Source organism: Carcharodon carcharias, chromosome 14 (genome assembly GCF_017639515.1).
Source record: "Carcharodon carcharias isolate sCarCar2 chromosome 14, sCarCar2.pri, whole genome shotgun sequence".
NCBI lineage: Eukaryota > Metazoa > Chordata > Chondrichthyes > Lamniformes > Lamnidae > Carcharodon > Carcharodon carcharias.
This window is the reverse complement of record NC_054480.1, coordinates 119,199,040-119,215,545: the sequence shown is the minus strand read 5'-3', so window position 1 is coordinate 119,215,545 and position 16,506 is coordinate 119,199,040. Positions and strand designations below refer to the sequence as shown.

Genomic DNA, 16,506 nt, shown 5'->3' with positions numbered 1-16,506 from the left:
TTTGAAGTAATATTTTGGGTTAATCTTGCCTTGCAAATAGGAGCAGCTTTCCGAACACTTCATGTGACTGAACAGGAAGCAAAAAGCTGACTGAAAATAAAAGCTCAAAGCAAAAAGGGCAAAATCAGAACAAAGAGTAAACAAACTGCTAGTTGAAAGAAAGTGCCAGAAAGATACAGACAGAAGAACAGGGGAGACAAACTGGGGGACAGAAAGATAATGGGGTAAAAAGGGGGATAGAAAGGGATTTTTTAAAAAGACAGCCGAACATACCACTGACATTGTGCAGATCAATGACAAGGCCAATTCTGCAGTATGGTACGTCAAGTTGGTCACCCTATCCCCAAAAGAAATTGATGCATTTGAAAATATTCAGAGAAATCTGGAACTATGATGGTGATGGAAGCAGAAATGATCAACAGTATCAAAAGGAAACCGGATGGGCACTTGAAGGAAACAAACTTGCAGGGCTTTGGGGATAGAGTGGGGGAATGGGACTGACTAGATTGCTCTACAAAGGGTTGGCAATGATTGGACAGGCTGAATGGCCTCTGTCAGTGCCATAAATTACTCAGGAACTCTACGAAATCAGGGTGATTTCAGGCCTTAGATGACTAAGATATGAAGAAAGCTTTCAGCAAATAAAAAAGTCACTCTTGCTGAAGAAAAAAACTGTGGGGAGACTAGAAAAGGGACTTCAAAATAAGAGATGAGGTTGAAACATACAAATTATTCATGTTGAACAATGAGCGTTGGACAGAAAGACAACTACTAAATTCACAAGCCTCATACGAACATACAAATCAGGAGCAGGCCATTCGGCCCCTCAAGCCTGCTCCTCCACTCAATAAGGTCATGATTGATCTGACAGTGGCCTCAAATCCACTTTCCTTCCTACCCCCACACACTTTAACTACCTTGTCAATCAAGAATTTATCCATTTCAGCCTTAAGAATATCCAATGTGCCTCCACTTTCGTCTTAAATGGAAGATGCCTTATTTTAAAACTGGGTCCCCTAGTTCTATTTCTCCCACAAGGGATCCACACTGTCAAGACCCCTCAGGATCTTATATGTTTCAATAAGATTGCCCTCATTCTTCTAAACTCCAATGAATACATGCCCAACCTGTCCAATCTTTCCTCAGGATAATCCCCTCTTTCCAGAAACCAGTCGAGTGAGCCTTCTCTGAACTGCTTCTAACACATTTATATCCTTTCTTAAATAAGACGACCAAAACTGTAAACAGTGCTCTACGTTTGGTCTCACAATACCCTATACAACTGTAGCAAACATCCCTACTTTTAAGTTTCGTTCCCCTTGCAATAAACAATAACATCCCATTAGCCTTCCTAATCACTTGCTGTACCTGCATACTAACTTTTTGCGATTCATGAATCACTGAGTTTACAATCTCTCACCATTTAGAGTATGCTGCTTTTCTATTCTTCATGCCTAAGTTGATAAAATTCACATTTTCCAAACATCATATTCCATTTGCAAAATTTTTGCCCACTCGCTTAACCTACCTATGTCCCTTTGCAGACTCTTTATGTCCTCTTCACAACTTACTTTCCTACCTATCTTTGTGCCAACAGCAAATTTAGCAACCATACATTCGGTTCCATCATCTGAATCATTAACATAGATTGTAAATAGTTGAGGCCCCAGCACTGATCCCTGTGGCACTCCAATCGTTACATCTAGCCAACCCGAAAATGACCCATTTATGACTTCTCTGCTTCCTGTTGGCTAACCAATCCTCCATCCATGATAACATGTTACCCCCTATATCATAAGCTCTTATTCTGTGTAGTAACCTTTGATGTGGCACTTTGCCAAATGCCTTCTGGAAATCGAAGTACACTACATCCACAGGTTCCCCTTTATCCACATTGCTTGTTACTTCCTCAAAGAACTCTAATAAATTAGGCAAACACTATTTCCCCTTTCATAAAATCATGCTGACTCTGCCTGATGGCATTGAGATTTTCTAAGTGCCCCTCTATAATCTCCTTGATAATAAATTCCAGCATTTTCTCTAACTGGCCTGTAGTTTCCTGCTTTCTGTCTCCTTCCTATCTTAAATACAGGAATTACATTCACTATTTTGCAATCTGATGGGACATTTCCAGAATCCAGCAAACTTTGGAAAATTACAACCAATGCATTTACTACCTCAACTGCTTCTTTTAAGACCCTACAATGAAGCCCATCAAGACCCGCGGATTTGTCAGCTTTTAGTTCTAATAATTTTCTCAGTAGCCTTTCCCTGGTGATTATAATTGTTTTAAATTCCTCCCTCCCTTTCACCTCCTGATTCACACTTATTTCTGGAGTGTTATTTGTATCCTCTACAGTGAAGACAGATGCAAAATATCTGTTCAATTCAGCCACTGTTTCCTTATTTTCCATTATTAATTCCCCAGATTCTCTCTCTAGGGTACAAATACTCACTTTACTCAAATAAGGTTAAAAAGAAAACGTATCCCTCGAAATAATGGTCATGTCAAACATGCCCCCAGAGATTGAGACTTTACTGGGAGCTGGATCACTACCTGTTGAGGAACTGAATTGGCAGTTTGACAGATAACTAGTAATATTTCTGTCCACGGGCAGGTAAAGGAGCAAAAATTAGAATTCTCTAAAGTTGACGGCAGGTGTTTGAAAGGGATGTCCATCATAGTCCATCATGCATCAACTTTGAATAAAGGTGGGTTGATAGACTGAATGGCTTTATCTAGCTCTGGATTTCTGTTTAACAAAAGGCACATAAGCACAACATGGGATGGTGGCTGGGAGGCAATGCGGCATAAGGAATTAGCTGCAAAAGAAGTGCAAGTACACAGTTGCGGCTGGACTGAAGGTGAAGGGGCAGAGAGGAGGGAGCATTGCTGGGCATGGAAGGTGACAGCAGGGACCAAAAAGAGAGAGAATTAAGACAGCCTCATGAAAGACAAAATATCAGGTGCAGTGGATGGGGATGGAGGGAAATAGAGAACAGCAGACAGTTTGTATGTGCATGCTGAGGAAATAAGTTAATGGAGGGAGAAGGCAAACACAGAGGGATAGATATGAAGGAAAGCTGGTAACAGTGGGAAAGCGAAAGATAAAAATCAAATAAAGGCATGGTGCGAACAGAGGCAAAAAAAGATAGGGAAAGGGGTGAGAGGAAGACAGAGACAAGAGTACAGAACCAATGAGGACAGGGACTGGGGGAAAAAAAACAGTACAGGTAATAATTGTGGGAAAAAAATGCCCACAGGTGGTCAAGAGTAGAAAAAGAGAAAAACAGGCAAATTAACAACGTACATTTATATAGCACCAGTAACATGGTAAAATGTCCCAAGGCGCTTTACAGAATCATAATCAAACAAAAACTTATGAAAATTACAGAGCGGCAGTCGCACATGTGACCAAACGCTTAGTCAAAGAAATTATTTTAAAAAGGGTCTTAAAAGGAGGAAAAAGAGGCATAAAGATATACGGAGAGAATTCCAGAACGTAGGGTCTCAACATCTGAAGGCATGGCTGTTAATGATGGGCCAAAGGAAGTACAGGATGAACAAGAGGCCAGAATTGGAGGAACATTGTGTTATTGTATCATTGCAGAGCTAGAGGAGGTCACAGAGATGGGGAAGGGCGAGGTCATGGAAGGATTTGAACATAAAGATGACTATTTTTAAAATTAAGGCCTTGGTGAACTGAGAGCCAATGTAGGTCAGCAAGCCTAGGGCTGATAAGTAAACAGGACTTGGTTTCAGTTAGGAGAGAGTGTGGAGAATATACATACAGAGACCATGACAGAAAGACAGAAAAGACAGTGAGAGTGAGATAGGATCAAAGAGAGAATTTTTTGGTTAAGTTGATCAAAAAGAGGAATTTCAACCCTTTCAAATCTACTAGCCTTCAAAACACGAACTTTGTGTCTGTTCTATACAGGGTGGCAAACAGTAATGCATGTGTGGGTACAAGCAATTCCTTTTGCTACAGAGAACAGAAGAAAAATAATTTAAGGAATTATAACAACTCTGGTGATTTGTCAGATGTAGTCTGCAGTTCCACGCACCCTATTTCAATGACCCAAGAAAGGCAGAACCAGTTTTACTGAAAGCTGTCATTATTTCCTTCAACCCACTTCCAGTCCAAACTAGTCTCAAACCCTACAAAGAATCTTAAACTTGAAAAATCAGCATGTTCCAAAAACAGGATTTTAGACGCAAGAGGCTTATCACAAATGCTCCTTAAATGCACTGCTCACCTCGCTTGGGCTTTGGAAAGCTCTCGTGCAATCGAAAAACCACTTTTTCCACAAAGTGCTGAATATCGCTCTGTTCTGGTCCTCTGACGAACACCATCCAGTCATGGGTGAATCCTTCAGTGGTGGGCTTTTTCCGAAGCTGGGCGCGATGGCCTAGTTCCAATTTAACCTGTACAGTGCACTGAAAGCAACCACAAGAGAAACACAATTAAGAAACAGACAGACAAGGTGTATTCTGTTACAACATTCAGTAAATACCTGCCCTTCCCCGCAAAATGGCTACATCTTACCATCAGTGTTAAATGAAATTTCAATAGGTCAGATCGTTTTTTTACAGTATCCATCAAAACTTATCATCTATTACAGCAGTCCTATGCACTGCGCTCCCTTTTGCTATTTTTGTCACTTTTTTATTGGAAGACTTGATTGATCTTGAGGGTGGGCAATAAATGTTGGCCTTGCCAGCGGCACCCACATCCCATAAAAGAACAAAACAAAGTACAGGCACCAGGAGCTAGCTTCCCACATTTACTTTACGCAGGCAGCCTCAGCTCAAAGCAGATCCATAACCGTTGCTGCTAGTTCCAGATAGTTTGTGCTCTTTACACGATGATGTGCCGATAAAGCAAAAATGTCTACCATCAGTTTAATTCCATAGTGTAAAAGCGGCTTAAGATTGGACTGTATCATCTGTTCACAGGGAATTCTGAATGTGGGCAGTTGAGTTGTCAAGAGAGGAATTAAAACATATGGGAGATAAAGGTCTGAAAGGGTAGAGGAATATTGCATTCTAACACTTGGTGCTTACTATTTGCAATGGGAAAACCCTAAACATGCCTATTTAATTTATTAGCAGCAGTATGCTATTAAAAAGACATTAGGCTTCTGGTGCTACACTGAATTCATTAGCTCAAATTGTTTTCAACACAAGTTATGACCAGTATTTTTGCCCTTGGCTTATATCGTGCAAAATGTTCTTCCCAAATATTCAAGGGTGCAATTCTGCCTCAGTTTCTGTTATATCATATGAGCATGAGGTTAAAAAAATATTACTGCATGCAACTTCTAAGAAAGAGGACAAGTTTGTTCTTCAACCCTCCCCCACCTCCTGCCCTCCGGGGTTTTATTTACACATAACTCCAGCGGGAGATACCAATGTAAATTGGGTTCATTGTTACAGAACAAAGAGAGTGAATGAATTTTAACTCACTCCAAACCCACTCTCTTAGACAGTTAAAATTGGACCCTATTTATAGTCACTGCAGTTTCCTCCAGGACATTCTTTGAACACGATCCTTCATTTTAAACCTCCTTCCCTGCCATCCTCTACCTTCAGTGGTCAGGCACAGATAAAATTTGGAACATCGAAATCCGACCTCCAATTCCGCCTATAATGAGGCTCCTGCTACAGCCAGGTGGGTACTGCCTTAACATGCAGAAGTCGTAGTTCAATGGCGTCAATCTGGGGCAAGCTGCACTGTCTGCTTCATGGCAGCAGAACTGAGGCGGGAGGAACGCACTAGAAAAGCTTTAAAAACCTCTGCAAGAGGCCCTTGGGCCTCCCTTAGAATCCAGCTTCCCCAGAGCTTGAAGGAATTCCCATATAATACATCAAGGCCACAGCCTTTGGTGCATTGGAATGATTTCTCAGTACAGTAGCATAGCAAATAGAAACCGAGACCCCACGAGAGCCCTGCTGGTTATTATAACTGCCCTTATCTAGACCTCCTAAAGTAGAAAACCAATCACAATGTTTTATATTGGTTGTGGGGGGTTGGGTTGGTAGGAGTAGATTGGGACAGTGTTTGAAAAAAAATTTTTGAAAAGGGGGTAAAGGAGCAGATGTTGAGCCAGGATGTGAGAAATAGGAGGGTGAATCAAATGGTTGATTGAAAAGATGAGCTTTAAAGTTTCTGAAGTCAAAAAAGGGGTAGGAGATTGGTGGGGCTGTTTGGTCAGAGTATTCCAGAGTGTACGGCCAAGGCACCTGAAGGCTCTGCAAAAAAGGAATGAAACCAGACAGACTACCCTGCATCGACCTGGGCACCAGAAACAACAACGGCAAACTCAGCCCAGTCGACCCTGCAAAGTCCTCCTTACTAACATCTCGGGGCTAGTGCCAAAATTGGGAGAGCTGTCTCACAGACTAGTCAATCAACAGCCTGACATAGCCATCCTCACAGCATCATATCTTACAGACAATGTCCCAGACACCGCCATTACAAGCCCTGGGCATGTCCTGTCCCACCGGCAGGACAGATCCAGCAGAGGTGGTGGCACAATGGTATACAGTCGGGAGGGAGTTGCCTTGGGAGCCCTCAACATCAACTCCTGACCCCATGAAATCTCATGACATCAAGTCAAACATGGGCAAGTAAACCTCCTGTTAATGACCACATACCGCCCTCCCTCAGCTAATGAATCAGTATTCCTCCATGTTGAACACCACTTGGAGGTGCACTGAGGGTGGCAAGGACGCAGAACGTACTCTGGGTGGGGGACTTCAACGTCCATCACCAATGTGCCTCAGTAGCACCGCTACTGACAGAGCTGGCCGAGTCCTAAAGGGCAAAGCTGTTAGACTTAGTCTACGGCAGAAACCAACAAGAGGAAAAAACATACTTGACCTCATTCTCACCAACCTGACTGCCGCAGATGCATCTGTCCATGACAGTATCGGTAGAATGGCCACCACACAGTCCTTGTGGAGATCAAGTCCCGTCTTCACATTGAGAATACCCTCCATCGTATTGTGTGGCACTGCCACCATGCTAAATGGGATAGATTTCGAACAGGTCTAGCAACTTTTGGGCATCCATGAGGCGCTGTCGGCCATCAGCAGCAACAGCAGAATTGTAGTCGAACACAATCTGTAACCTCATGGCCCGGCATATCCCCCACTCTACCATTACCATCAAGCCAGGGGATCAGCCCTGATTGAATGAAGAGTGCAGGAGGACATGCCAGGAGCAGCACCAGGCATACCTAAAAATTAGGTATCAACCTGATGAAGCTATAACACAGGACTACTTGCGTGCCAAACAGCATAAGCAGCAAGTAACAGACAGTACTAAGCGATCCCACAACCAACAGATCAGATCTAAGCTCTGCAGTCCCGTCACATCCAGTCATGAATGGTGGTGAACAATTAAACAACTCAGTGGAGGAGGAGGCTCCACAAATATCCCCATCCTCAATGATGGAGGAGCCCAGCACATCAGTGCAAAAGATAAGGCTGAAGCATGTGCTACAATCTTCAGCTAAGTGCTGAGTGGATGATCCATCTTGGCCTCCTCCGGAGATCCCCAGCATCACAGATGCCAATCTTCAGCCAATTCATCTCACTCCACATGATATCAAGAAACGGCTGAAGGCACTGGATACTGAAAAGGCTATGGGCCCTAACAATATTCCGGCAACACTACTGAAGACTTGTGCTCCAGAACTTGCCGCACCCCTAACCAAGCTGCTCCAGTACAGCTACAACACTGGCATCTACCCAGCTACATGGAAAATTGCCCAGGTATGTCCTGTACACAAAAAACAGGACAAATCCAACTCAGCCAATCACCGCCACATCTGTCTACTCTCCATCGTCAGTAAAGTAATGGAAGGGGTCATCAATAGTGCTATCAAGTGGCACCTGTTTAGCAATAACCTGCTCACTGACACCCAGTTTGGGTTCCGCCAGGGCAACTCTGCTCCTGACTTCATTACAGCCTTGGTTCAAATATGGACAAAAAAGCTGAACTCCTGAGGTGAGGTGAGAGTGGCTACCCTTGACGTCAAGGCAGCATTTGACAGTGTGTGGCATCAAGAAGCCCTAGCAAAACTGGAGTCAATGGGAATAAGGGGGAAAATTGTCTGCTGGTTGGAGTCATACTTAGCAAAAATGAAGATGGTTGTTGGAGGTCAGTCATCTCAGCCCCAAGAAATCGCAGCAGGAGTTCCTCGGAGTAGTGTCCTCACCCAACCATCTTCAGCTGCTTCATCAATGATCCTCCTTCGATCATAATGTCAAAAGTGGGGATGTTCACAGATGATTGCACAATGCTCAGCACCATTCATGACTCCTCAGATGCTGAAGCAGTCCATGTCCAAATGCAGCAAGATATGGACAATACCCAAGCTTGGGCTGACAAGTGGCAAGTAACATTCGCACCACACAAGTCCCAGGCAATGACCATCTCCAACAAGAGAGAATCTAACCATCGCCCCTTGACATTTAATGGCATTACCATTGCTGAATCCACCACTATTAACACCCTGGGGGTTACCATTGACCAGAAACTGAACTGGACTAGCCATATAAATACTGTGGCTACAAGAGAAGATCAGAGACTAGGAATCTTGCGATGAGTAACTCACCTCCCGACTCCCTAAAGCCTGTCCACCATCTACAAGGCACAAGTCAGGAGTGTGATGGAATACTCCCCACTTGCCTGATTAGTGCAGCTCCCACAACACTCAAGAAGCTTGACACCATCCAGGTCAAAGCAGCCCATTTGATTGGCACCACATCTACAAACATTCACTCCCTCCGCCACCGATGCACAGTAGTATCAGTATGTACCATCTACAAGATGCACTGCAGGAATTTACCAAGACTCCTTAGACAGCACCTTACAAACCCATGACCACTACCATCTAGAAGGACAAGGGCAACAGATAGATGGGGACACCACCACCTGGAAATTCCCCTCCAAGTCACTCACCATCCTGACTTGGAAATATATCACCATTCCTTCACGGTTGCTGGGTCAAAATCCTGAAACTCCCTTCTTAACAGCTCTGTGGGTGTATCTACACCACATGGACTGCAGCGGTTCAAGAAGGCAGCTCACCACCACCTACTCAAGAGCAACTAGGGATGGGCAATAAATGCTGGCCAAGCCAGCAAAGCCCACATCTCATGAATGAATAAAAAAAGCCCATAGAGATTAAGGGAGTGGAATGAATCAAAGGCAGAATCAAAATCAGAGCCAGAGGGCCAGAATGTGGGAGGGATGCAAGGCTGGAGGAGAATACAAAGGTCAGGTAGGGGAGAGCATGCTCAAGGAGCCAAATGGCCTACTCCTAATTTGTATGTTTGTATGTATGACTCACAATAATGAAAGCACTACTAATGGAAAAGGATCGCAGCTGATTGTTGAACCAATTGGGCTTCATGAAACATGGGAGGGTGATAAGGAGGAAAATGAAGAAACTGAGCCTGGAGATGACAAAGACATGGAAAATGTATTTTCTTTTATTACAGAAGCACAAGTGGAGAACAGCAATTCTTTTTAGCTTTGACTGTATTAGCCATCAAGTTAATAATGACGTTACCCCATGACAATGATGCCAATCTTAAACACCACTCGCCAAAGAATTCTCAAATGGTTATATTTATCCTGTAGAATTTCTTCCACGTGAAGCCATTTCCTTTGAAGGACTCAAGCTCATCAAAACATTAACGCTTTTAATACTTTCGTACAGAGAGTTGCACTGGTTTGACCTGCTGACTTCCTGCTGACATAACAGTTTGCTTCTTTTTACATCTGATGATAATTGGAAATTGCATTTTTTTTCAGCCACATCACACAATGAGGAATATATCAATTGGCCAAAGAGTTTTCCAGCTGTGAGTCTGACAAAATGGCTCAGCATCGGAGACTAGCTTTGAAATGTGCTCCTTACAGTTCTTCTTGGGCTACTCTAACACTCAAATAGCACATATTTCACAAGACAAATATTCATCTCATTACAAAGTTGTCAAGCACAACTTCTTTTCCTGCTATGCTGTCCCTTTGTTTATACAATACAGAATTGTATGGCACAAAAAGGTGGTACAGGCCCACTGTGTGTGCACCAGCTCGCAAGCATTTACATTTAGTCCCCTGTTCCTCTCCCCACATGATCTTTTAAATTCTACTTTTACAAAAATATTCATGTTGATCTTGCTTTCCCCATTCTGTTGGGTAGAGATGCCCACACTGGGGTGGGGGCTTGCAAAGGATGCCAGCTGTAACTCACTAACAGATAATGCACATCCTCTCTATGAGTGGTGGATTTGCACTCCCCCCCAGGATGAATCCCAACTCTGCTCCCTTTGAACCTCATGCATCCCATTCCAGCTTGCTTATATTGTCAACGCCCCTCCAGTTTAAATTTGAACTGTTCATTTAAAAATATGTTGTTCCACTCATAGTCTGTACCTCTGTGCTGCATAAATGTTGAAGTGCTCAGGGCTGTAAAGAAATAGATCAAAAGCAGTAGAAAGACTGGTGTGAGTTAGCTATAAAACCAAGAGTGAAGATCGTGGAAGTGATTAAATGGTATTTTAGCTGAAAAACCAAGATCATTGTAACAAAGTTAAGGATAACCCAATTTGCTAATCACTGTGACTTGAACACAGCAACTGTAACACGAGGTCTCCCACAGCCTTCGCATCACCATGTATATGTGAGTATCATTTCCCCATCGTAAATCTAGAACAAAGACTCTGCATTTAGAGCTTTAATTACTGGAGGCAACAGCCGAATCATTTACAGTTAGGAGGTTCTGCTTATTTCCTCTCTTACTTCCTTCACCATTTTATTGCCTGATTCCTTTGCCACTTGGGAGTTCTAGGCATAAACAAACAATCTTGGGCAGTGGAACAAAATGGACGACAGCAGATCAACCACCCATTATACCCCAGCACCTGATATTCAGTTTCACCAGCTGTAATGAAACTGAATGTAAGGTGGCATATAAGGGGCGACTGATCTGACACCAGCCGAGACATATTTCCACTCTCTAGTTCCTTATCTACACTTTCGGACAAGCACCTCTTTTTATAACCTGCTTTCCCATAATCGCCACGTTGGATTTAGGGACTTTTTTAAAAAAAACAGTTTAGAATTTGGGAATATATTCAGTTTAACAGTAATGCTTCTAAACATGGTGAATTTTCACAGTCTAAAAAGCTACAGGATGCAGCCTCTGAGATAGAGGGGGCTTGGAGGGTAAGCGGTAGAGATTTCCACAAAAAACAGGAAAATTAAGCTATTCATTATCTCATCTCAGACCGAATCATGCAACACCTACTCCTTTTGGAAGGGTTGATTCTACACATGTGGACTGAACACGAGACGTCTATTGAGAATACACTCTCAGGAGAGGCTCATGTCCCAAAAAGAAATTGCAAGCACCATCCCTCCACAGCAGAGGCATGGGGGGCAGGGAGAGCTCCACTTGGTTTTAAATAGTACACTACCAACCTTCCACAGCACAGACATGGGGCAGGTCCATCTGGTTTTAAACAGGAGACTGCAACGTGCAGCAGTGGGCCTTGGGGTTAGCCTGAGGAGGTCAATTGTGGTCTACAAAGAAAGGTAACACCAAAAGCCAGCAAAGTCAGCCCACAAAATGCTAAGGGAGAGAAGCGATATTGAAGGAAGAGAGGAGTTTTTACAACTCTACCTTCACTTGTATGTAAAACAAAGCAGAATAACAATTAGCATCAGGTCTCCTCCCACTAATATATTTTTAATCTGCCTACTGGAACACAGGAGGAGTGTACATGAATGCACATGCGAAAGACACAATATCCAGTTCTGATCACAAGCCTGTTGTTAAACTCTCCCTCCCTTCCCTCCCCCATCAAGTTACACTATCACAATGATTAGATATTGGGAAGTGCAGGCAAACTGCTGGATGTGAAACACTCAAAACTGCTTATGGGAGCAGGACAGTTGTACCAAAATAATACCCAAGACAAATGTTTGTAACGTAAATCTTTGTAAAAGGTGAAGTATTAACTTAATTTTGTTGCCATTCCTTGATCCTTAAGATTTCCTTTTTGATCTCTACGCCACCCTACTCTAACTATTCTTTACTTAGAAAATTCTTTCTTCATTGTCAACATTAGTTTAGTAGTGGCATTCTCGCCCAATTCAGAATGCAGTCAGTTCAAGCCTCACTCCAGGCACTTGAGCACATGATCTGGGCTGATATATCAGTGCAATTCGGAGGGAGTACCGCAATAGGTGTCATTCATTCTCTCAGGAGGATGTAAAACATTCCATGGCACTTTACAAAGAGCAGTGGAGTTCTCCAAGTATCTTGACCAAGATTTAACCCTCAGCCATATTGTTTAAAAGGCAAATTATCTGGTCATGTATCTCATTGCTGTTTGTGGGGCATTGCCAAGCACGAATCTCCCTACTGAGGTGGCAGCGCTGTAGAGGCTGGCGTGACCACACATTGAGGGGCCAGGGAGAAGTAGGCAATGACAAATCCACAGGTATGATAAAAGCAAGATTCGAGACACTAAAAGAGTCAGCACAGGAAAGAAGAGCAAGGGGAGAAAATGGGGAGCTCTAGGAATGGAGCAGAAAACAATACCAAGGTCACTGAGAAAAGGAAAGCCTAATGAGATGAGGTGATTGTAAGCTTTTGCTTTTAGTTAATGGAACTGTTGCATTTTTTATATAAATATTAATTGCCAGAGTATATCGATAAATAGGTTAAAAAACTAACAAGGCCAATCAAAGACCTTTGGTGGGGTGAGCAAGGCTAATCAGACAGTGAAGTAAATGCTCCAAGTACTTCTTGGTTTGTTTTTATTTTACTCATTCATGGGATGTATGTGGGTGTCATTGGCTAGGCCAGCACTTATTGCCCATCCCTAACTGCCCTTGAGAAGGTGCTGGTGAGTTCACTTCTTGACCGCAGTCCATGTGGTGTAGGTACATCCACAGTGCTGTTAGGGAGCGAGTTCCAGGATTTTGACTCAGTGACAGTGAAGGAACAGCAATATATTTCCATGTCAGGATGGTGAGTGGCTTGGAGGGGAACTTCCAGGTGCTGGTGTTCCCATGTGTTTGCTGCCCTTGTCCTTCTAGATGGTGGTGGTCGAGGGTTTGGAAGGTGCTGTATAAGGAGCCTTGGTGAATTCCTACATTGCATGTTGTAGATGGTACACAGTGATGGAGGGAGTGAATGTTTGTGGATGGGGTGCCAATCCAGTGGGCTTTGTCCTGGATAATGTCAAGTTTCTTATTGTTGGAGCTGCACTCATCCAGGCATCACGGTCCTGACTTGTGCCTTGTAGATAGCGGACAGGCTTTGAGGAGTCAGGAGGTGAGTTACTCGCCACACGATTCCTAGCCTCTGACCTGCTCTTGTAGCCACCGTATTTATATGGCTAGTTCAGTTCAGTTTCCGGTCAATGGTAATCCCCAGGGTGTTGATAGTGGGGGAGTCAGTGATGGTAATGCCATTGAATGTCATGGGGTTGGATTCTCTCTTGTTGGAGATGGTCATTGCCTGGCACTTGTGCTGGAATATTTAAGTTAATCAGAATGCTTCATGCTGTACAGGTACAAAAATGTTGCTTTGCTGCACACTTGTTTGTCTTTTGTGCAATTTTTAGATACACAGATGTACCTAGATCATTAAATGCTTTGCACCTGACTGCAGCCATGAGGTGTTGAGGCCTAACTCCCTCAAAGACACACTGTTAAATTTTACAATGCTAATTTGCTGAACTAAGGACAGAGAGGGATCGCTGTCAACCATGAAACAGTACATACAAGAAAGAAAATCTTCAGCCAGCAAGTGTCACAAGCACAAATTGCTGCTTTTGTTTTGAAAGCTCCCAATCAGGAACCAGCAAGTGCCACAGAACAAATTGCTGGATTTGTCCCAAATTTCTTTTGGTCACCTTCTCCTTTCTCATTCAAGTAACAGTTGGGATTAATTTTTCTTTAGAATTACATTCAAAACTAACCCACTAGACTCATCTATAAAATTAGTCATTCAATGCCAAAAATGCCTGCAAAAATATTCCCTCACAAAGGCCTCCTCGTTTCTCTGGGCCTGTTATGCTTTTGTAACATGGGTAACGCCTAGAAGTATTAATCTATTAATTTCAAAAAGGTAACACTACTCAGTCCTACCACCACTGCTGACACTGTGGCAAGTTGCACAGCTCCAGGCACTCAAGCTACTCCCGTCTCAACTTGTCTTTCAGCGCTGCCTTATTAACCTCAGCTCCGGAATTTCATTCAGCCCCGCTGTCAAGTTTTTCCGCTGGCCCAGCGACGCTGATGAGCCACACTAGCCCTTTTGAAAAAAATACGAGAGCTGTCTTAACAAAGTTTTGGCACCAGCCTTGAATCCCCGACTCTTCACATGCCCTGCTGCCCCTTCTCCCTCAGCAGCTATAAGGCCACTAGTTTACACATGAACCGACACTGGTAGTTATCATTATAACTGTCAACACTGGAATTTATAATGGAAGGTGCTAAAAGAAAGCTAAGCGATGTGGAAAAGAAATGCGCAAAGACACAAGTTTTCTCAAATACTGGATATTATTTTTTTTTTAATATTCACAGGGGAGTTCCTTCAGTCCTGACCAATATTTACCCTTTAATCAACATCAACAAAGACAGACCATCACATTCTGTTTTCTTACCTTTATGCCTCTGTCAACACCTCCTTTAGCCCTCACCATTACCATTAACACCCCCTTTGTCCTTTTGTACATGGCATTTTGTCAATCTCTCCTTATCGTTAGCCTTCTATCCAGCTTCATTTGCTCGACCGCCCCCCCCCTTAAACAGTATAAATTTAATCACATTTTTACCTCTCTTTAGCTCTGAAGGAGAGTCACACACGGACTCGAAACTTTCACTCTGTTTTCCTCTCCATGGATGCCGAGTTTTTCCAGCATTTTCTGTTTTTGTTTCAGATTTCCAGCATCTGCAGTATTTTGCTTTTATCTGATTGTTATCGATTATGTGGTCATTATCACACTGTTGTTTGAAGGAGCTTGTTGTGCACATATCTGGCTGCCATCTTTCCTACATTATAATAGTGTATAAAGAATACTTCATTGGCTATAAAGTGCTTTGGGGTGTCCAGAGGTCACGAAAGGCATTGGGCTGAATTTTTAGCTCGGTGGCTAGGCACGTGCCTGATCCAACCAGGCGTAAAATGACGCGAGATGTCGTCGGGTGAGCATCTTGGTGTCATCGCACACTCGCGTTATATTTCAGTCGGCGGGCGCGGGCAGGAGTCAGTGTGCCTGCCGACAATTAAAAGGCCTATTAAGGCCATTAAAAAGGTAATTGAAAAAATATTTCACTGCCTGTCCAAGCTTTCAGTTGGCAAGCAGGCAAAACGGCCAAGCGGCCTTTGCATTTTTTTTTTGGAAATCTCATCCACAGGCGGGATGAGGTTTCCAGCAGCAAAGTAAAAATAAAATAAAAATTTTACAAGTAATTTAATAACATGTCCCTGCTTGTGTGACAGAGTCACCTCAGGGGGACATGTTTCATAACATTTTTAAGATCTTTATTTTTTTATTTTGAAAACTCCATCTCCGAGGCAGTTCTGCGCCTTAGGGAATTTTCGAAGTTCACACTCGCCCTCCCCACCTCCGCACAGGCAGCGTTGAGCACTGTCACCCTAATTGGCCCGCCCAGCATGGAATCGCGGTGCAGCCCCCGATCTCGGGCAGCTTCCCAACCTCCCCCACCAAGGGCAAAATTCTGCCCACTATATAAATGCAAGTCTTTCTCTTCCAGTGATTCTCTTGAGGCAGTGCTCACAGTGAGTTCCTGTTCTAGTAACGGGGGTGCAAGGCCATCTTGTATAATCAAGGTCTCTGATTTAGTTATTGGCTGAGTCACTGTGCTGTTTTTCATTAAGTTATCTGGGGCATTTTACTGGCTCTTTTCCAAATAAAATTTCTCTCCTCTGTCCATTTCTGCAAGTAAAATCATTGGCCCTGATTATTTGCATTTAATTTTCTTTAAAATTTCTTTAAAACTGCTTTCTTTAAAACCTATGGCAGACATGGTTAGTCTTTTGCTGTTGGGTACCAGGTACATAAGGTGGTCTTGTGGCACAGTGGGTAGCGTCCCTGTCTCTGAGCCCAAAGAAGTTGTGGGTTCGAGTCCCACCCCAGGACTCGATGGCCAAGGTCAGGGCATTCATAAAGTGGCCAAACAGGTCGAGCATCAACCTGTAAATCCTTCCAACACACACCAATGGCAGCCAGTAAAAGCGGGAGAGATTCCTGGTCAACCATGGAAAGAAAGTTGGAGCACCTACCACAGCAACTCAGATTCCAAGTGAACTGTAACACACCATCACCAAACACATGTCAAGACTGATCAGCTGGATGAAAGAGTCATCCATCATACACAAACGAGCAATACTATTTAACACTCTCCATCCACCAACCCTCTCCCACCCCCCTCAAAACCATTT

At 43.4% G+C, this 16,506-nt stretch overlaps 1 protein-coding gene across 2 annotated transcripts in view; it reads right to left on the bottom strand.

The window, feature by feature from the left end:
* The window catches only part of mllt1a (MLLT1 super elongation complex subunit a), an 81,461-nt gene that overhangs the window by 49,468 nt on the left and 15,487 nt on the right, over window positions 1-16,506 (bottom strand). For both annotated transcript variants that reach the window (XR_005945177.1, XM_041205145.1), the window contains exon 2: window positions 4,261-4,441. Coding sequence is in view for 1 of the 2 variants with exons in the window: in XM_041205145.1 (XP_041061079.1) it covers window positions 4,261-4,441 (181 nt within the window). In the remaining variant the exon portion in view is untranslated. The remainder of the gene's footprint in view (window positions 1-4,260; window positions 4,442-16,506) is intronic.